We start from the raw sequence: 23321 nt of genomic DNA, 5'->3' as shown, positions 1-23321 counted from the left end.
AATTACTATATTAACTACTACTGTATAACATTTAAATAAAGTTACTCAGGAGCCATGAAACTTTGACTTTAAGCAGTTATGTACTGTATAAATTATGTTACAGTTACATGCACATATGACATTATATATAACTTTGCATTAAAAGAGGTCATAGAAATACCTCACAGGTGCATACTGGTACCAACTGTATGCATATCTGTATCATATTAGGACCTTTAAAGGGTACAATGCCAGCCATTTTAGACAATGTTTTTTTGACAATGTGTCATCAGAGTTTAATCGTGTTTACATTACAAACACTTTATACATGTTTGCACTGTACATTCACACACTAGCACATTTACAATTGTGAATCACACTGTAAAAATGATATAAAATCGACATATATTACTTTAACTTAACAAATTAAGTTAAACAATTTGTTTTTATAAGTTATGTCAACTTATTACTCAAATAAGTCAAAATTTTAAATAGTATGTTGAATAACCAAGTTGTTTTAACTTCATGCTTCCACAAGAGACCTTTAAATATGACAGTTTAAATGTTATCCTCCCTGATTTATAAGCCACAAATCCTGTGTTTCCTTTTCTGATCACCTTATGACGTAAAGTTGTTACTAAAAATAAAGTATTAACAGAGGTGCAGCACCTCTGACTATGAGAAACCAAACACAAACTTATTTAACCTTAAAGATATTCACTGATGTATGTTTGTGATGGCCAATTTGCCTGCCCATTGGGGAATGAGCAATACCATTGTTATAGCATTAATGTTTGTTTAATCATTATAAGGACATTTACTAAAATTATTAGGTCAAGAATCATTGGTAACACTTTATTTTGATAGTACTACAACTATCTTTAGAGTATTAATAGACTGTCTGCTTGAAATCTTTATTATGACCCAACAGACATTATACTGAAGCATCTTTGCTGTTAACTTATTCCACTAACCCTTACCCTTTACAGTCTAAAGCCAGAGTTAGTTGACACGTAGTGTCAAATAAATGAGAGTTAGTTACTGTAGCTACAACGGTTTTTATAGTTAGTAAAATGTCTAAAGTGGATTATTAAAATAAAGCGTAACCAAATCATTGTATTAATTTTTTGGAAGATTTTCCCAGCACCTTTGAGATCTATTCATATACTGGGATAATCCTACTATTGTGTGTTTAACATTAATGTTTATGACCCTTCTGTTCCTAAAGAATAGCAAATTAATCATAATGTAAATAAATGTCTCTTAGCATCTAACAATAAAGGCAACTCTTATGTACACTGAATAAAAAAAATATTATTTTTTCTAATGAAAGTGCATAATCCTACCATTGTAATTATAAAAGAAAGAAACAACACAGAGATAGCTATTAATGTTTTTTAATGAAATATTTCAAACAAGCATACAATGCTTGAAATAAAAACTCTTTTAAGAAAGTAATTTGTTTTAATGTAAAAAATAAAGTCTCTTAAAAACGTAAAGTTCTTTTTTGTAAACAAAATAAAAGACAAAAAGGACATTGTGCAATATCACATCCGCTTCCTCTTCTGTGCTGTGACCCTTGGCGCTGGGCATGTGATGTGTCTTGCCTCTTTAGCACAGAACGGCCTGATTTTTTCATAGAGATAGGTCTGCCTTTCAATGTTCAGTCCAGGTGGGGACAGGACAAGAAGACCGTCAATAGGGGGCAGATCTTCTCCGTCGCGCAGTAGCTGAAATTCAACAGGTTGTGCATCACAATCAGTTTTTGCAAGCACCACACCTGGTCTCTTGGCGTCAAAGCTGTGACAGAATAAGCACATAAGACATTTTAAACATGGCAAAGTATTTTCTCATATAAAACTGTCATGTATATGTTGTTGCCATGTTATATTGTATGTCCAAAATGTGAAAGTTTCAATTTAAGTACCTAAAGTGATGATAACTCTTGATCTGTGGAAGTCTACGGAAGTGGCGAGACAGATGGTGCTGCCAGTCGAATGTTTGGACTAAAACTTTGCCCTCTGCCGTTCCAACAAGCTGTGGGATATTGAGGTGACTTACAGGAGAGCTTTTTTCCACAACCTGAGGAAAACAGGGAGAAAAAAAAGATCTTTAGTTGAAGCAGAACAGAAAACAGCACTGAAGTCACTAAAGCAAAGTAAAGTTAAAGTACCTCAGCGATGTCTGCCAAAGTGTTGACTGTGGTCTTCTTGTAGGCTTGCTTGATGAGTCCAAAGCCACAGTCAGGAGAAAACTTGGTGTGACCAGCAATAAGGAAGTGGAGGTCAATTTTATCGTGAAGCTTGTGTCCAGCCCTCCAGGCAAGGTACCAGAGCATAAAGTTGTTCTTGTTCTGCCCACTGCAGTCGTCACAATGAAGATCCACTTCTGTTTCGCCAACTCCAAAGTTGCCAAAAAAATGATGCATGTAGCTGATGACTTCATTGCTTCCCTTAGCAGATGACATGCCTTCATCAATCAGGTAATTCACCTGTTTCTGCAGCCCTTCACAGGAAATACCAAAGAGGCCACATTTCCGTGGGGTCAGGAAGTACGTTGGTCCTGGCTGGAGAGGGTTTGAGGGAAAGTGTAACTGTAGGAGACAGAGGGAACTTGGATTAGATTAAATTTGTGTCTTTTCATAACTGTTTAATAAACAGGGTTTCCACGGAAGTAAGTGTATGTGGAAGTAAATGTCTGTGAATTACCTGCTGAGCAAAATCAAAACTGTAATGCATCCTAATCTTCTTGCTAGCTGGTAGGGACGGTCCAAAAGACAGGTTAGAGCCAGAGCAGATTTTTCTGCATGCAGCATTCAAGTCGTTGTATTGGTCCCTCTCTTTCTGTACAAGGGAAAGATGATCTTGTTGCTTCTTTACTGCTTCAGACTTTCTATCATCTGGGAGGTTTGCACTTTGTATCAGCTGCTCGGTATTGCTTTGGCACTGCCAGCAAAGATCTGTGCGCGGCCGGGAACTTTTGATGTGTGGGAGAAGTCGGTTCCACAGTGCTTTGAAGCTGGTTTTACAAACAGCACGCTCACCTGAAAAACAGATATTGCTTATGGTTACATTGTAATTGCTAGTAGTGCTTCGCATAATTTCACATTATAAGCACTCAATACACATACCAAGTTCCTTAGCAGACTTCACGTAGAGACGCCACACTGAAGCCTTGGACACATGAGTTGGCAGCAACTTCACATGGCAATACTTATGCCCAGGCTGTTGGCCAGGCAGCAAGATGGCATTGTCTTCTGCATAGTTTTTTATGAAGTCCACAACTCTGTTGATGTCCTCAGATTTTATGAACCTGACTGGTGGACGTGGCAGTGAATGCTTCTTCCTCAAACGTGGTCTTGCCCCGTTCTCCTCATAGTGTTTGACTATATCAGCCAGGGTGTCTCTCCCAATGCTGAAAAGGAAAAAAAAAGTTTAACATCATGATCTTTCCAATTATATATATTTTACTTTACTGAAGGAAATTTTATGACCAATACTTATTACTTTTAATTCACTGTAAAATTTAGTGGTCAAAGAGTATAGGAGCACAAGAGGGGAAACTCTCATTCGTTTTTGGCAACAGTCGCTTCAGTAGCGCGGCCGCCATTTTGGAATGAAAATTCTCACAGCCAATTCATTCTCAGCGAATCTCACAGCCAAATCAGAAGCGCAATAGTAAGTTTCTTAAAATAAAATTTAGTTCACTTGCTACACCTACACGAAACGCTGTATTGTCTTGTATGTATGTGTTGATTTGTTGTTGTTATCAGTTGTGGAATCCAATCATTAAATAGATACACATTTGAGGTAGTTTTTTTCTTGCTTTAGTATGCAATTCTATTTTATGCTACATTTACTATTATTATTATTTACCAACTCCACTAGGTGTGAAATATATTTTGTACATATTAATCCCCTGGATCCCGCTACAAACATGATAATCGCATGTTTCATTGCTCTGTCTGTTATCCTAAAACTGTTTTTTTTTTACTTAATCCATTTCGAGCAATTCAGTTGTATGTGTGTGTATATGTATATGTATGGAGCCAAAATATTGTGTGTGGATGAGTTTATGTCGATATGTTTGTATGTAAAATTAGCCTATTTAAAGTGGAAGACTTGTCTAAATATCTGAAAATAAGCTGTAAAAGGGATTAATGATCACTGGTCTGATTGTATGTTATTCTGTGTAATCATCATTCAGTTGGAATTTGATCTTTTAAATGTACAAAGTAGCTGATATTGCGATCACTTCTAGTTGACTCCGAGTCGCTTTCATTCCAAAATGGCGGATTTGTAGGGCTGCAGAGTTTCCTCTCTTGTGCTTCTATACTCTTTGACCTGGTTTAAGTCTAAGGATTAAAAAAGCCTTACAAATATTTTTGTTTTGACTTAAAACGCACATTTAATAGCTACGGATACTTCATACTTTTAATTATGAATTTAATCTGATACACCTATTACGTTAATAAACTATTGGTTAGTTAAATTTAGTTTATTTAGTTAGCATCATTTAATTCAAGAATGCCAACAGGCTTCAGGTTTACGTGAGCTAAGTCATTAACATCAGTCAATTCAAGCATCATTCATATTAATAGCAGATGCTCACATTGCCATCTAAAAGCTCATTATAGTAATGGGGGCAATCGAAACCACAGTCCTGAGCCATTTAATAACAATAGGGTTTTGGCAATCGAAACCACAGTCCTGAGCTAGCTAATAACTAGAATGAACACAAAACGACAAACTTTAACGTTTATGGAAACTCACCCCATAAGAAACACAAAAGTATTCTTGCAGATCTCGATGCCTCCAATGAAATAAGTCGTTCGGGCACACTTTCTCTTTGTCGGTGCCTTCTTCTTGGATGTAATCATTTCCGAAGTTAGCACTGTGCGTCTGTTTGCCTCTAAATGTCCAATAATTCGCATGTCCTGCCACTCTTTTTCCGCAGCTAAAGAATCCATCCGTATGTTGTACATAATGTCTGGAGAAAGCTTCTGGCTACATGACTGTCTCCCATGCGGGTTCTCTTTCCTCCTCGTGTAGCATTTACAGTCAAAGTTGCGGATTTTCTGCATTTCTCTGTCCTCATCCCCTTCAAATGTTACTACCGATATAGCCTCTGATATCTTACGGTCCAACTCATCTGACGCCAGCTCGATACATTCTTCCTCGTCTTGGTCTTCATCATCTTCGCTCAGTTGTAGATTAGGGATATTATATAGTCGTATCATGTCGCTTTCATCGTCGCTCAGATCGTCTTCAGAATCAGTGAGCGCTTGTTCATAAGAATCCGGCTTGTCGAAGAAGTACTTCAAAACATTTTCGGCGTAACATCCACGGTTCAGCTCGTCTGCGACAGTCTCTGTGGTGTCCATCGTCTTCATTGAATGTTGATATCAGAACGAGCTGGACAGTCAGAGTGCTGCTTAAGTAGCCACGCTGTTCCCTTAGGGGCGGGGCTATAACTAAAGTAACAAAAGCCGCTTATGACGCCCCCTCCCCGCTAGAATCTCAGGAAAAACAAGCCCGTTTTCAACAGCAAAATAGTATTTTGTGAAAAAAGAAAAAAAACGTTATTTCTCATTATCTCTAAAGTTGTACTGCCGACTTGTGTCACTGGTTTCCCTGACAGGTCACAAATACATACATCAATCCAGATACTCATTACAGGAAATAGGAAGCGTTTAGAGTCTGTTATTCTTTGCTAAAGGAGGATCTACTAAAGAGTAACTAAACCCTAAACCAACTTTTTTAGTTAATGATCTGTAAGAGTGATGCTTTATTAGTGCTGTTCATTGATTTTAGTAAGTTTTTTGACATTTGGATATAAAGTGTTTCAATGGTGTAAAAACGTCTGAGTGCTGCCCTCTTCAGGTTGAACGGTGGCTACTGCAGTTGAAAATACCTCGTGACGTAAGCAGGTTCAAGCTCACCACGCCCTCGATATTATCACCACACACTTGGTACGGCATTTAGTCAAGCTCTGACCAGGGGTTTAGTTATATTGATGTGATTTTTGTCTAATTTCGTTTTGATGCATTCGTTAAACATTGCAATGGACACAAAATATTGATTTGAATTGTTCTGAACCAGCTGGTTATGTTAATGTTGGCATGAGATAAGACAAATAAATGATACATTAAACATATAAGTAGTAGTAGATGATTCTCATGAGCGGGAAGCATTCCAGATAGCCGTGTAATAACAGTGGAATTAAACACACCAAGTTAAGTTAATAACTTCAATACAAGATCTTCTTTTTACCAATCAGAAAAGATGGCAAAACGTGCCTATTAATGATCTGCACAGCAACCTGATCAATCTTCCTTTGCCCCAGAGGTGTAAAGAGTAGCTGAAAGCCATACTTGAGTAAAAGTACAAATTACTTACTGTAAAAATTACTCCACTACAAGTTACAAGTTACCAATTTCAATACGACTTGAGTAAAAGTATTAAAGTAACCCAATTTAAAAGTACTCAAGTATTTTTACTCGTACTGAATGTTGGCTCAAAGATGCACTAGTCCTCAACACAAAGAGACATTGTAGATCTGGGCAGTGAAAACTAAGAAAGTTTATTTATGAGGTTTTATTTCCTAATATAGAAAAGAAATCAAACTCCTCAAAATTTTGACCTGGCAGAACATACACAGATTAAACATAGTCATAGTCTTTTGACAAAAATTGAATTAAGTTTTAGTCATATTTTTGTCATCTGAAGTGATTTAGTTTAAGTCTAATTTTATTCAACTAAATGCCATGAGATTTTAGTCTAGAAATCTACATTCAATTTAATTTAAACCCATTTCATTTTAGTCTAGTGTCATTGTGTACTTGAATGTGCCATGCTGAAAAATATATAGCCTAACTTTGTGATATAAATATATGGTAACACTTTACAATAAGGTTCATTAGTTAACATTAGTTAGCTACATTACTCAACATGAACTAATAATGAACTGCACTTATACAGCATTTATTCATCTTTGTTAATGTTAATTTCAACAATTACTAATACTTTATTAAAATCTTGTTAACATTACCAAATATTCTTATATAGGCCTATCCTAAAAAAGATATAATTTTAATATTTAAAAAATTCCTGTAAAATAAAATTACACTAACAGAAATATGATAATGCATATTACAAACGTGAAGTTGTTCATTTGAAAGATTAATTGAAAACACATGTAGTAGATGTTACACCACTATCTCACATTAAGTGCACTACATTTCTTCCGTCATGCATCCCTCTTTACAGTAAATACATTACAGCATACTTGATTAAATGTGAGGACAAGGAAATTGTACACATCTATTATCAATCTTATAATGTACTTAAGTTACTCGGGCAATCAGTACAGGACCTCGCTGGTTTATTTTGGCTTATATAGTAAGTTATATCAAGTTATGTAACCAGCTCAGGTTACCTGATACAGTAGCGTCAGAGTATATAAACATTTGTGCTTGCCTTTGAGTTGCGGGATGACCCTCCTGCAATCGCGCATCAATTTTGTTTTGATTGTAGCTTCACATGTTTAACAAAGGGTCCCTTGACTGAAGCAAATGTGATATGCATCCATATGTTTGCTCTTTATCTCTTCTCTCAGACCAGACGCGAACTTTTCTCTACAGTTTATGACATACGCAGCACGCAGATGTCCCGCTACGGTGGCTCAACGCAAGCCATTCAGCGTTTGACATCAAAATACCGCGAGACCAGACTTCTCCATATGCATTTGATTCGCTCTCGCAGTACTTTGATTTTATTCGTTTGCTCTGCGCAACGCCAAATGAAGTCCCTCAGTTGTGTGTGTGTGTGCGTGTAACCTCGCGACCACAGATTCTATCCATCATCACCCTCTGACACTTTCGTCTCGTTTTTATTTGACGAATAAACAATGTAGCGAGTAACGTTAAGTGTCATTTCAAATGCAGTGGAGTAAAGAGTACAAATACCCAATCAAAAATGTAATTGAGTAGAGAGTAAAAGTTGCCTATATTTTTGATACTCAGTACAAGTACAAAGTAGCCCAAAAAATACTTAAGTACAGTAACGAAGTACATTTACTCGAGTACTTTACACCTCTGCTTTGCCCTTGGGTAAATAGAGTTTTGCATGTTGACATTTAATAAGGACATAAAACTTGAGTTGGTTAGGTGAGAAAAACAGCCTATAGGCCTGTTTGTATGGACAGGTAATCTTGTTAGCCTTGCAAAGGGATACTGGGAATGTCCTGAAGAGGCTTTAAAGTTAAAATATTACATTTCGTACTTTAAATGTCATAATTTTATTTTAGCTGACAATAACTCTCATGATGAATTTAAAGTGTCCCTACTTGCTCAAGAATTAAATAGCACTTTGCAAGCAAATTATTTAGCAGATACTTCCGATTTATAAGGGAAAGATAGCACTTGTGTATGCATTAGAATCTTGATCTTTAAAATAGCTGCACAACTACTAGGTTTAATGTGTAATTTAATGTAGATGTTACAAACACCGCAACTGTGTTGTAGACAAAGTAAATATGACAAAGTTAATTTGCAGTTTTATTGCTTTAAATCATATTTTATGAAGACAGAAACATTTCAAGCATATTATTTTAACCATGCAGTTTATTCAGAGTTGCTTTGATGTCTACAGATTGAATTGTTTTTGTATGATATTTCAGAAGTTTTGTAAGTGTAATAACAAGAGTTGTTCCCACATGAACTATAAATGACAACACATATGTAATAAAGATGAAGATATGTTTGCATAATATTGACCCTGCAGTCATGAGAAATACCACCGCATAGCATACACTAATCAAATATAAACTATCAAAAATAAAATCTTTCAAAACTTCAGTCTGGTCCTTCAGCAGATGTTTTTAGCCTAAACTGAGGCTTGCTAACAATGAAACCGAATAATATATGCAAAAGAGCCCAATGTCCCCATATATTTGTGCTTTATAAATAATTCAGAAATAAATACATTAAAACCAGCAATCTCATTGAAAAAGATGAGTATAATACTTATATAACACATGGTAATGATGACATCATTATGATCTTTATTGAAGTCTTCAGTGTTTTCCACAAGAGAAATCTTTTACATCACAAGATCTTTATGTGTCCGGATTCTGAAAAGATGATAATGTTATTTGTACTGTATAAGACATTTTATAAAACAGATATTAACAATATAAAGTTTTCTCTTTCTTAAAATGTAAATGTTTACATCTTACTACAGTCACAGATGCTGATGAAGATTATTTGATTACATTATCACATATAATAAGATTAACATATATATATAGTAATGTAAACTATCTTATACAAACAGTTACATAAATGTGAGGGTTGTGTTTGGTTTGTTTTCCCTCAGCTTTATGTCTTAATGTCATTATAATGTATAACGGATCTTATGGTTCATATGTCAGCAAATATTTTTCAATGTCAATTAATCCAACATAATTGTATTAAGAAATAATACTAATAAATATTTAAGATAATAAATAATACAAATATTCCCGGGAAAGTCATACATCAATGCCATCCATTGTTTGGCAATGTATTAACAAATGAATCATTTATTTGCAAGAACTTTATACAATGTTTAATCTTTCATCTTAAGTAAATCCGATCTTTGTGTTGCCACAATAAATGAGTATAATGGTCACAATAGTCAGTTCATTGAATGACCTTTGCACTTTATCCCAGTTTATATAATAAATGGATGGGCATTGTGCTCTGCTGGTCTCTTTGTTTAAATTAAATAAATCATCACTATGTGTAAGTATTTACCTGTAAGCCACCATTATTTGTAAAGCGGTTAGTTTTACCTGTGAATTTGACATTAAGGCTTTACTTTCGAATAAAAGACTCTTTCAGGTTTATTCGTATTTAATAAATATATAGTTTTTGACATTGTACTGTCTGTCTGTTTTATCAATGATGTGTAAGTTTGTGCCTATAATGTATTTCCTCATGTTTTACAGTCCAGATGTTATCAGATGTGTTATCTTTTACCTCTCTTACAATTGTGTTCATCATCTCTGTGGATTCACCACATACATCTCAGAGCGGTTGCCATTCTTTATAAACTCTGGATCTGCCTGCCATAGAAAAAACACAGCCTTTATTAAAAAATAACCTGTAATAACAGTTAACTGCTTGTGTTAAATAAAGCATAAACATTATAAGTTATATTTTGAATACTTTGAAATATTTTGAAAAGTCATAGTAATGACTTTTTAGATAGCTATTTCATCATTTTCACTGGCTTTTAGTTTTATATAGCCATATAGTCTATTTAAGCTTATTATATAGTATATATTTAAACCATCTTGTTTATTCAATTCAATTCAATTTTATTTATATAGCGCTTTTCACAATAGTTAATTGTTTCAAAGCAGCTTTACATTAATAGATGTATGAAACCGAAAAATGAGCATAGTAATAATGTAACGTATACAGTAAAGTAGTAAGTTAAGCCAAAGGTGGCGGACTCTCCAGGGGATGAAAAACAACCCCTAGGAGAAAAACCCTCCTGGCTAGTCCAGGGGGAAAACTCCTAGGATGGAAAAAAACCCTTGAGAGAGATACATATATATTTATATATATAAATACTATCAGGGTATGTAAACGGCTAAGCGAATTAAACTGGTTCCGCCGGTGGTCGCTGGTCAGGCATCGGGCTTGGCATCTCGTAGAAGGACGGTCAGTAGATCAGCGGTGTGATAACCTTCACGGTTGCAGGAAGGTTATCAGTAGTATGTTTGTATAACTTTGCATTATTAAAATATCTCATAACAAATAACCCTAAATTTGCCAGACAAAGTGATCATCAGTCTGTAGACATAAATAGTATAGATGTGTTCTTACCAAGACAGGGTAAGTTTGGTTGTGCTGCGGTGCTTGTGGATTGTATGGGGTAAGATGTTCTTTGAAAGACGTTCGCTCGTACGGTGCATGCTCGGTCTCATCCTTTTTGTTTCTCTTCGTACAGCACCAAAAGCATAACTGCGGATGAAATGGAGATATTACATTACATAATAAATGTATCAATGTACATTTATGCATTTGGCAGACGATTAGTATGTGAATCACAACTTTACAGGAACACTCAATGCTACTGTAATGCTAACAAAGTCTCCTGTATCAGCCTGATGTGGAAAGACATCTATACACCATTTATAGGTAGATTTTTCAGTGTAAATGTATTTTTATTAGCTGGGCATGGGATGTTGAACAGCTCTTTATGTAATGAATGATATAAAGTTTGTTTATACCAGTAGTATAAGGATGAAGATCAGTAACACAGTGACACATGCCAACACCAGCAAAGCAATGGCCCAACCAGGAACTCCTCTGTAAAAGGGATTTACCACTGAACCCAGGAAGGTGGGAAGGATAGCAGGCTGTGTCTCATTTTTAGGATTGGCTGTGGTGTTCTGCACTGACAATCCTGAGGTTAGGTGAAAAGTTGGATAAGTAATTAGTGGTGACAAAGCAGTAATCCTTTGAATTATTAGGCCTAAGTTGTGGTGTATTTATGCTAAACGCACCTGAGGCTTTGACGATAGAGGAGGTCACTCTTGTCATCGGAGTTGTGGCCTTTGTAAAGTGCCAGATAGGTGTGACCGTTTCTGCATGAGACAAATCGTGTTATGGTTTAAGTACTTTTGGATGTAAAATGTACTTAAGTTTCACAAATGTTATGGACGGTACTCACCATTAGTAAAATCTTTGTTGATTACAAGACCATTTGGGTGAAAATCATTTTCGATGGCTTTCAGGAACAAATATTTGATCACAACGTTGTTGATGAAAATCGTCTGGAATGATATGGTACAGTTTGCGACCACAGACCCTTTACTAGGGTCAGACAAGAAAGACAAAGCTGGTTAATAGTTGACATGTGCATGACATACTGTGATAAACAGTGTAATAACATATTTTTTTATGCTCAAATAAACAAAAGATTTCAAATCTGTCAGGTTTACTGAACTTTATTGATGTTACCCCTCTATAGGTCTCTCTTGTAGGACAGATAGAGCAATTATATATGACGTTCAGCTGTAAAGATAACAAAACCATGATTAGAAATATGTGTTCATGATGAATACTTCAAGGTAGCTTAATCTATATGCTGTTTATCTTTTAACATTTAAAGACACACGAAGATTTATTAAATGTGACCATCGACCACAAAACCAGACAGCAAATACATTTATGAAAAAATTAGGATATTAAATAAATATCATTTTCTACCATAAATATCAACCCTATATCACGAAATTGCGTGACTATTTCACGCATGGACCAGCGTGACAATGTCACGCTTTGCCGCGTTTGAGCGTGAGCATGTCACGCTTTTCTGTTTGTGTCGCTGTCACGTATTGGTTACTCAACTTTTTTGTCCTATTTTCAAACCATTGTCGCTTCGGTTTAGGGTTAGATTTGGTGCTTGTGTTATATGTATCTCAGTCAAATAATATATAAGTCCTATCCTAACAAACCATACACCAATGAAAAGTTCAATTTAAAATTGTGGTCACAAATTACATATTAAGTTACATTTTGACTTTGTTTTATAAGCATGCTTTGGTTGTTATATGTGATCCAGTCTGTAAAAGTCATTTTTTTAATTGCGTGTAAACATAAAGCTATAGCATGTTATGATGTCTGTGAACTATCATTGAAAATATAACCTTGATATCTATAAGACCATGCCAAAGATTGCAAGTGAAATCAATGTGAAATCAAAATTAATAGTTGCTATTATATGTCATTATACCACAGGGCTGTTGAATGCTTTATTCTGATTAATGAGAAATGTACGCACACATAACCTTTCAAATGTCTTAAAAATAACCTTTACCACCTTGGGTTTGCATTATTATCGAATAATTCAATGGCTTGTCGTGAATTATTTCTTTACGTATTGGTCAGTGCAACTGGTGGCATTCAATGCAAACACTTCAACCCAATGTCACGAAATAACATAGTCATGTAATTTTGTGAGTGTTTTCTGTGACACCGACAAGTTTTTTCGCCTTTTTGCGTGAACATGTGACGTATTTCTGTTTACGTGTCACTGTCACGTATTTGTTACTCAACTGTTTTGTCCTATTTTCTTGCCATTTCCTTACCCAACCCAACTCTAACCCTAATGCCAGGTGACAATGGTTTAAAAATAATAAAATATAAAAAAATAAATCATGAAAAAAGGTATAAACCAATACTTAAAGTGACATTCTAATGCAAACATCAAATCTAACCCTAAACCGAAGCGACAATGGTTTGAAAATAGGACAAAACAGTTGAGTAACAAATACGTGACAGTGACACGTTAGCAGAAATACGTCACATGTTCGCGCAAAGGAGTCCTGTAATAACCTGTCAATTGTCTTAAAATAACCTTTAAGCATTACCACCTTGGGTGCGCATTATTATCGAATAATTCAATGGCTTGTTGGCAATTATTTCTTTGCGAATTGGTCAGTGCAACTGGTGGCATTCAATGCAAACACTTACAGCTCCAGAAACTTCCTTATACATCTTCTTGTACTCTTCAGTGGCAGGGTTGTAAAGGGAATCATTGAAGACTCGGTTGGTGATCTCCATGCAGAGATTAAACGCGTACACAGGTGAGGGGTAGCTCTTCGGGGCTGACTGGATTAGTTGAAGAATTTGATAAATACTGATGGGCTGAGCACCTAAAAGATTCAGTAACAGATTTTATTATAGCATCAGTTACTTACTGACATGTGAATAACATTTTAATTAAAGGTTTTCTTAAAGAACCATTTGTTAACTTTCTAGTAATTTTTTTCATTACAAAGAAAAAAAATTTTTGTAAAAAAAAAGCTTCTTCAGATGGTAAAAATTCTTAATTAAACCATATAGCAAAAAACATAAAACCAACATAAAATCAATGTAAAGAACATTCTGTGAAACAATAACCTTGATATCTTTAATATTGACTGAGTAAGATCATGTCAAAGATTGAAATCAATCATTAAAATTAAACTTTAATACTCCAAATTAAATTTTAAAATTTAATTGAATTTTTAAATTTAGACTTTTGCCTGGATTTCTCAGACAGTGTCACAAATGTTAAATGTGGCATTTTTGTATTTTAATATACCTGTTATACAGTCACATCCAAATTTAATTTGCATTAAGCAGATATGCAGCTGGAGCTCTCTTCCCAACTACTGATAACTAAGGGAGCCATTATTAAATAAGAAATTCATATATTGACACTAATTCATATTTTGCTCTGTGAATTTACTTACTTGTTGTTGTTGCTGCAAACAGCAGAATGCATAGCGCTGCACCAGTGCAAAGTATAACACTCCGACCCATCCTAAAAATGTGACCAAAATCTTGTATCAAAATTCACAGAATTCCTCTGGATGATGATGAGCTTCTGGAGAAACGATACAGTCACTTCAGGCTCTTGTGGTGGTGAATGTAGTGCAGTGTTTTATTTGATCATTTTATATCTGGAGGTCACCTATCAATCCATCCTGGATGAGGGTGTGGGTTTATGGGATCACATAAGCAAAACACGGAACGTGTAATGAGTGATGATTCATATTTCATTATTTTTTTGTTCTTCACTGTGATTCATGAAGTAAAATAAAAGCCAGTTTGTTTGAGCTGCAGTCCTACACCACCCTGAAATGTTCATTGCGTCAAACAGTATAAGTCGGATATATTTGGCCAGGGGTTAATGCCTATTACAATGGTGTGCTGCACCCTAACAAGAGAAATATACATCTAGCCCACAGGATGTGTTGCCATGGAAACGTTGAACAAACAGGTACCTTGTAACTAATTTTAGAATGATATACTTCTTAAGTCCTCATAACAGGTTACGTATGAAAGGGCAGTTGTGGAAATGACAGAAATTCCCACGGTTTGTGACATTTTTGCATATATTCAGTAGCAGAGTTGAAATGCTATTATTTGGATAAAGGATGGAGTTTCTCCCACTCATTTCCAGTCCTGCTATTGGTGCAAATATATGTAAATATAAACTCTTTGTGGTCTAAACATAACATTTTTCTAAATTAGAACCCACGGGTCAAATTTGGCCACTGTTGGCTGCTACCCAGTCTCACAAAGTTTCGTGATATAGTCACGTATTTTTTTGATTCTTTTTTCGTGCTATTATCACGAAATTTCGTGTTTTTTCGTAGTCGTATAACGAATTCCTGTTTTCGTGTGATTATCACGTATTGGTTACTCGACTGTTTTTTCCTATTTTTAAACCATTGTCGCTTCGGTTTAGGGTTAGATTTGGTGCTTGCATTAGAATGTCACTTAATATATTGATCTATACTATTTTTCCTGATTTATTTTTTTATATGTCGCCTGGCGTTAGGGTTAGAGTTGGGTTTGGTTAGGGATGTCATTTTATGTAAATCTAACCCTAAACCGAAGCGACAATGGTAAGAAAATAGGACAAAACAGTCGAGTAACCAATACGTGATAATCACACGAAAACAGGAAATCGTTATACGACTACGAAAAAACACGAAATTTCGTGATAATAGCACGAAAAAAGAATCAAAAAAATACGTGACTATATAACGAAATTTCGTGAGTTAATTGATGCTAAGTGAAGGGTTCTTGGGTTCTCCAGGGTTAATATTTTTTAATCGCAAATTCTTAGTATAACAATTTAAGTAAAAGTTAAAAATAAAACAGTTTTTTGTATCCCTTCGGGTTTAATGCCAGCGTTCAATTGACCTTGCATGTACAAATGATAATCCATGTTTTTCCAACCTTTACTTGTATTTATGCACATTTATATGGTGCACTAATAAAATTAGTATATGTATATGCTCATATGGCATATAGATTATCAAAAAAAAGATATATATGCGCACAAAGATAGTAATAGGGGAGACCGGGGTTGGTTGTCACAATTTTTACTCATGCATGAATTGCTCATCTTCAAAAAATCTTACTTTTAGAATGTATTGTAACAGGAAGTAATTAACCATCAAAGACACTCTGACACAATAGGTGTGTTCGAGATCATCCGGCGCTGCGCAGACCGATCGGCGAGGTTTGCCGCTTGCAGTCGAGGGAGGAACTGAAGACGGAGCCGTCAAGCCGGACACCTGCTGCTTGCCGTAGTGACGTGTGCGCCGTGTTTCCTTGTTTTTAATCGCGAATGAAGTGAATTAGATGCTGAATATAATAAAAACAAATCTTTTAATAAAAAGTTGCAACCAGAAACATTTTATATCGAATATTTTAATTGCTGCTTATACTGTATACCCGAAAATAACGGGAAACAAGCATATATTATTAAAATACCAATAGAGCGTGTTATTTTCATTTTTATTTTATTACACGACACAATATAACATATTAAGCATATTAAAGTGTTTTTTCCTGTTTTAAAACATGAATTTATAATGTTTATTAGTGAAACTAAAGGTTGGATTAAACTTGAAACGCACGTGATCGTTGTCATCAATGAGGCGACCAATCAAGTAAAGCTGTTACGTCATCACAACTCCGGGCAGCCGCTCTGGAGAAGCTGCACCGGCTGAGCCAGCCGGCTACTCTCGAAACGCTCTCGCGGTACTTAAAAACCATATGACACAGTCACGTGCCTGCAGCGCCAGCTGAAGTCGGACAAAAGTACTAACCGTAATGCACTGCTTCAAGTCAGCCGCCGATCGGTCTGCGCAGCGCTGCATGAAGTCGAACACACCTAATGTGACAACCAACCCCATCACGGGGTTGGTTGTCACAGGGGATGGGGTTGGTTGTCCCTATATATGGAAGGCCATTGGGGCAAAAACGTGTTAAAAATACGTGTTAACACGCACTACGTGTTAACGCGTAAATCACGTGTTAACACGCACTACGTGTTAACGCGTAAATCACGTGTTAACACGTAAATCACGTGTTAACGCGTACCTACACGGTTTTCTTTACCACCACCTACTGGTGTGGAGCTTTGAAAACACAGAAAGAAAGAAGGCTTGGATATCACAGGATGTAATCTAAAATATATTTTGAGCATTTTATAAAAGCATTAGTAGGCTACAACTACATATTTTTAAACAGTTAACTATAATCATTCAACCCTTGAAATTCATGACCACTTTCACACATTTCTCCAAACTATATTTTTAAATACACTTTAACTTTATCATGTTTCTAAAGCCTAACTGGTAACTGACAAATGAAAACAGGACATTATGTTTTCACAGGTCAACCCATATGCATTATATTTGTTTGTTAGTCCCTTTGATAACCACCTTAAGTCTTATGAAGCTGCTATTGGTTTAGATAGCTTTATAGTAAATATAGTAGTTTTGCTTTATCCTTCAAAGTATAATTGATCAATTATAATTTTTTTTATCATCATTAGACACACACAGGAAAAACAATAAATAACACTGGTGAGGATCATATACGTCCTCCAGATGCTGTGTTGTCTGTGCAAAATGTGTTGCGGTTGTAAAAAGAGGAATACTGTGTGAGTGAGTCATTTTTCTTAGGATGTTTTTATCTTTGCTGGAGATGGAGCAAGCAGTACTGTAGACTCCAAATACTCATCCTTTTCAATATTGTAATGAAAACAGAGATGTATACCATAGTTCAATGTTGCATGTGCAAATAAACAGTTGTTTTGATATGATGCTTTCCTTGGCTTTTTTCATAAGGGTTAAAGTGCCTGACACACTACTAGTAGAATACATTAGGAATGAAAAAAGATACATGATGCTTTTAAAATAATATAATATTTAACTTTTATTTATGCCATAAAACAGTAATTACTACACTTAAGACTCAAATGCCACAGGAAGAAATATCTTTGCTTTTACATAGCATTTCTTCATTTAATAATTGATTAGTTCGTAAATTGTTGAGGAGACAGGAGCTTTGCAGTATCCAGATGTGATAAGGAACATGGCCCTTCCATTGTATGGCACATCGCATGGAGTATGAACTACACTATCTTATGTGATTTTGTTAAATGGTTTATGAAGCCTTTAATGGACAGTGGTCCCCTGCTTCAAAAACAGCAGACCTCCAACATCAAGCTTAGCAGAGCCGGGGTGGTTGGTGAGAATCATTTTGTTTGGCTGAAGAAAGATGGTGATGACCTCAGAAGTGCAATGCCTGCAACACATAAATGGTAAAGTTTATTGTGCTGCCCTGGGAAATGGATGACCTAGGAATGTTAGTATATGTAGGCCTAATGCACATCACAGCCTGTAAACTGTTAAGTCTTATAACTTCATACAATCAGAATGTACTGTAGTAAAAACATACATGACAAAGAAAACAGAACTTTATTACATGTACTCTAGTAAGAATTAGGCAAATTATAATGGAATATAAACTCCAAAAGGATTAATTTTTTTGCTCAGTTATAAATGAATCTTATTTAATATTTGATTATTAAACCCATAAACAACAAACATTGGCAACAAAGGCCTATAATTGTTTTCAACCAAAAACATTGTAATAGGTAGTATTGACATAGGAAACAGAAATACAGACTCTCTAAAAAATGCTAGGCCCATCATAAAGACAACTGTGTAACTAGAAATCAATATTAAAAGGTATAAAGTTGAGACCTTACTTACATCACTTGGTCAAAAAAAAGTCACAGACTCAACTGTAGGCACAAAACAGTTAATTGAATGGGCAATGAAAATCTCAATTCCAGAATGCAGAGACTCACCAAGCAGCAGGGTGGCACTAAATTGAGTCACTGCTGAGAATGGCACCTTGCAGAAAGAGTCAGAGGTCAAGGCATCAGTCAGGAAATGTTATCAGGGAGAGCAGCGAGGCAGGCAGACGGGATGAAGAGAGCCAAAGAAGAGCCAACCGATGTGAAGCTAGGCATAGGGAGGGAAGATGAGGCTGGGAGAACGGGGCAGATGGCATCAGGGCACAATCTGGAGAGAACAGAGAAACGATGAGTATCCTGGGCTTAAGACAATGACTGGTACGTGCATGGCCACCTGTCAAAACAAACCAATGACAAAACACACAGCGTACAAAACACATAAACAGAAACAACCGATCAGAACAAAGCTGTGACACACTTTTAGGTATAGTATTCAATCAGATACTGGTTGCCCAAATTCATTGATTGTTTCTATCTAATGAAACAGGTTTTGGAATGTTTGGTGTGATGGTTGCTGTATCGGTCAGGTTAACAAGTGAAAACTCTTCTGTAATCAAGTGCTATTTGGGGCTGAATATTTCATTTAGTATGAAAAGTAAAAGTTACACTCTGATTTTGACCTAAAATGCTTAAAAATGTCTAAATTAAGTGCAGGTGCAAAGTCATAGATATATTCATTTGTGACAGTTCTACTGTTTGCACTTGAAATAAACACAGACATGACATGTAGATAATAAAAAATCTTTAACAAAAATATAATCTGAAAAAGGATAAAGATGTTTTAACAATTTAAAACAAAACTGTTTACTAATAATAAAACAGACAATAATAGAAAGAATAAGCATGCATGTTTAAGTTAAGAAGAATAATGAGCTTTTTAAAAAGTACCTGTATGTCCAGTTGTGCGGTCTGGAGTACATTGCTTTGCATGTAGTCCTGTAAGGATCGCTTGGTCTTCTTGAATATATTATGTCCTATAACTGCTTCAAGTACGCATTCTCTCATCAGGCACACTCTTACAGCCTCAGGGTGGGCCATTGTTCATAATTTGGTCATCTAAATAAGCTTCGGTCAATCTTGTGAATAAACACTGGGTGAATAATCTGTGAAAGACAAGCATATAAAAAACCATAAAAAGTTGCTTGTATTAGTAATAACTAGAATCAGATTTGTTTTTATGATTTTTGAAACAATGGTTATTCAAATGTAAAATCAACAAGGAAATTATTTAGACCAACTTACTCTATTAATGCTACACAGTAGGCCTACAAAGGAATATAGTTTCCCTCATATTTGGACAGATCTGTGTTATCAACTCTCTTGCCAGTTTGTCATGAGTCATAATTTTATGTTCATATTTTTAAATGAATAACAAACACAACACATTCATTTAAACAGCACTAAAATTTTACCTCACTATATTGTCTCCATCTGGGAAAGCCTGACACTGTTTCCACTAACTTATGTGATTGCAGTTATAAAGACTTTTGCCCAAGGCCATTTATCTAACAAAACTGTTTTCTGTTGTTGTTACTGCTGCTGCTTTTGCGTTTGTATTCCTCAATAGTACTTTTTGGCTCTTCCGTGTCCGTCAGCGTTCCTGGCTTATGATGGCTATGAGGTAAGCTTACGGCAAACTCGACGTAATCCTTGGATCACTATATCATTAAGTATTCACACAATGACAGTGCCTGTCGTAACGCATTCGCTGCAATATAATTATTCATAAGCTTGTGAGCGAGCACTTACCTAATGCTTACGATGAGCTGACGTTACAATCTTCATCTTCTTCTTTTGGTTTAATGGCGGGTTACGAACCAACTTTAAAGGTGCATACCGCCACCTGCTGTGATGGAGTGTGAAAATAATGATCTGCCTCTTCTATATCCTGTTATATAACACACTTTTCTTAATAAATCTCAAACTGCATTTGACTTCCTGGTTTTGGATCTTCATTTAATAAGTTGGCTATAGTAAAATCATTGCATGCTATTGCTTGTAAATCTTCCTTTAAAATACGACTCAAAATGATAGTGGCGAAGAAGTCATCTGCCATCTTGTGCTCATTAGTGGTAACGACATGCAATGCACAAATGACTAAAACGAGTTTTTTTGTCAGTAACAATTAACATTTGTATTATACATACAAATAGTATTATACAATAACATTGTATTATAAAGTAATAAGAACAAACATTCTTTTATGAGGGATTTACAGTTATAAAAAATAATAATGAAATAAATAAACAAATAATAATAAAATAAATAAAGAAAATAAATAAAGAAAAAACATACATAGACATAAAATAATTGTTATATTTTTACTCAAGTAGGGGGTAGGAAAGTTCATCTAAATATCATATCTTACATGTGAATTCAAAACCTTATTTAATATCTGGTATGATTTAACTGCTTTTTTGTTATTCTTTAATTTACAAAGAGATTCAGTTAAACCTTTTAATTCTGAGCAAAATGCAATAAAATTAGGTTTTGAGGCTGTAACTTTACACTTATGAATATGACCTTTTCCAAGCAAGCACAGGATATTAATAGTATTGTTTAAAGGAACAGAACCAGTATTACATGACAAAAACAGGACCATTTCTTCAGTGAAGTCAATAAGATTATTAAAGGATGTAAAAATCAATCTTGAAATTTCATTCCAAAATGGTGTTGTAAAGGGACATTTAACAAACAAATGAATCACTGATTCATTTTCAGAACCACAAAAAGGTGAATATCCATAAATTTAGATAAAAATAAGTTGCAGGGGTAAAAAATATGAAGGATTTTAATGTGGATTTCTTTGACTTTATTTGGTATCACAAACTTATTATGAATAGACCATATGTTAGATAAAGATACCGAAGGATATAACCGTTTCCATGAAGACACTGCTTTAGGAGAAATACTACTTATAGAGAGTAATGTTCTTCTGATATGAATATTATTGCATTTTTATCTAACAAGTCAATACCATCTATCATTATTCGAGGAATGTCTTCCCTTAAAGGAGAGTATTGTAAGGATGATCTGATAAGCTGTAGAAGTTTAGGGGAAATACCCTTAATTATTCTTAGAAAAACTCTTTGAGTAATATTAATACTGTTTTCTTGACTAAATTTTTCATAACTAATTAGAGTCCCGTCAGTGTTTAAAAATTAATGACAATGCATTAATGATCTTATCATTTTAATAATATATTAATAAATCTATGTCCAAAGTTAAGAATATGAACGCAAAACACTAAATGACAAACAAAGTGGTGTTTTCCCGGACAGGGGTTTTCTTAAACCAAGATTAAGCCTAATTAGGAAAGAATAAACAAACATACCTTACTAAAAACATTACTTGTGTGCATTTTAAGGCAAAACAAAGAGCACTGATGTATTTTAAGATATGTCAATGCATTTTTTTTTTTTAGTTTGTACAGCTCTTACATTTATTTTAGTCTAGGACTAGTCTAATCCCTGTCCGGGAAACCGCCCCTAAATTGCTCCCAATACAATTTTGCTGTGTTCTCTACTGTACATTGATTGTACTGATTATAATCCAAAGGTCAGACTCAGACGGGCCAAGTAATCCCCACGTCATCCATTATAAAGGGATTTTTATTGTGCAGTGTAGCCAATTTCTATACAATTTAGTCCAAGTTTGAAAAACCTTTTGTTTCCATGTCACTCAGAAAGTTAGTGTGATGTCTTAAATTAGTAAGCAAGCAAAAACCATTCAAACGTTTTAGCCTATAAAATGAATTACCTATAAAAATGCAATTAAGCATTTTAATGTAGTTTATTAATCAACATTAATTATCATGATTATTGAGGGCATAATCAAAAATAAATATTTTGTTTTATTCTTGCAGCCCCCTGTAGTGAGTAGCCTATCTGTCTCATATCTGCTTGGAGTTAAAAGGTGCTAAAGGTGAAAACAAGAAAGCACTTTTTTTTTATTCCAATCAAAGCTATAGACATGTGTTTTATTGCCATTCTTCTTTTTTTCCAGTCATCACATATGCATTTATTCATTTAGCATATACATTCATCCAAAGTGTCTTATAGATCATAAAATACACAGAAAAAAAGCAAAAGTTTATTACATTTGCATAATTGTTCTAGTATCTGCTGCAGAGTAGTTCTAGTTACTATGACAAAGAAACAGTCTGAGCGTGACTAATCCATTGGAAGCCTCAGATTGATCTATGACACATACTTTCTGATATGGAAACTTTGTCTGAGGCAACGCGTGCCAAAAAGTAAAAAAAAAGCTTAAAAGGTTTGTAGTAGAGAGCCTCCTTCAGACAAAATAAGATTATTAATTAAACTCAAAAAGCATGTTTTAAAGCCTAACTGCTCTATACAATGACATTGATGTTCTCCCATTAGGCCATACATATAGAGTTCCATCTGTTGTTCATATGCTAAATTGGTTGTAATTATATAGTGTGGTATTGCTATACTGTATTATTAAGAATATGTGTATGACACTAGTGAAAAACAAATTTTATAAGGCATTTATAAACTAGTTGAACTAGCTTTAAGTGCAATCAGATCATGATGGCAGGTAGTCCAAAGACTTCATACGTAGAACATCATAATGTGTGTGTGTGTTCAAAAATGATGCAGATGTACCATCTGCTTGAGCATACATTCCATTTACTTTCATAAT

At 34.9% G+C, this 23321-nt stretch overlaps 2 protein-coding genes and 1 long non-coding RNA gene across 5 annotated transcripts; all 3 read right to left on the bottom strand.

The window, feature by feature from the left end:
* Positions 1-1352: 1352 nt before the first annotated feature.
* LOC129455545 (uncharacterized) lies at positions 1353-5507 on the bottom strand. Its single transcript, XM_055220311.2, has 6 exons — positions 4752-5507; positions 3110-3393; positions 2688-3022; positions 2153-2572; positions 1907-2061; positions 1353-1779 (listed from the first exon to the last, which is right to left on the bottom strand). Exons 1-6 carry the CDS (start codon positions 5369-5371, stop codon positions 1527-1529), a joined length of 2067 nt encoding a protein of 688 aa, XP_055076286.2. The 5' UTR covers positions 5372-5507; the 3' UTR covers positions 1353-1526.
* A 6370-nt stretch (positions 5508-11877) lies between these two features.
* Positions 11878-14607, bottom strand: LOC129454579 (uncharacterized). The gene is made up of 4 exons (XM_073858718.1): positions 14275-14607; positions 13511-13692; positions 11977-12049; positions 11878-11903 (listed from the first exon to the last, which is right to left on the bottom strand). The coding sequence occupies exons 1-4, from the start codon at positions 14342-14344 to the stop codon at positions 11878-11880; spliced, it is 351 nt and encodes a 116-aa protein (XP_073714819.1). The 5' UTR covers positions 14345-14607.
* Positions 14608-17746: 3139 nt separating this feature from the next.
* Positions 17747-20742, bottom strand: LOC141351444 (uncharacterized). Of its 3 annotated transcripts, none has more exons than XR_012359695.1 (4): positions 20403-20742; positions 19542-19756; positions 18705-18921; positions 17747-18136 (listed from the first exon to the last, which is right to left on the bottom strand). It is a non-coding gene; the product is annotated as an uncharacterized lncRNA (long non-coding RNA). The 3 variants fall into 3 exon arrangements; XR_012359696.1 differs by lacking the exon at positions 20403-20742 and adding an exon at positions 20066-20306; XR_012359697.1 differs by lacking the exon at positions 20403-20742 and adding an exon at positions 19896-19915.
* Between the last annotated feature and the right edge of the window lie 2579 nt (positions 20743-23321).

Source organism: Misgurnus anguillicaudatus, chromosome 20 (genome assembly GCF_027580225.2).
Source record: "Misgurnus anguillicaudatus chromosome 20, ASM2758022v2, whole genome shotgun sequence".
Taxonomy (NCBI): Eukaryota; Metazoa; Chordata; class Actinopteri; order Cypriniformes; family Cobitidae; genus Misgurnus; species Misgurnus anguillicaudatus.
This window is presented reverse-complemented; position numbering and strand designations above follow the sequence as displayed.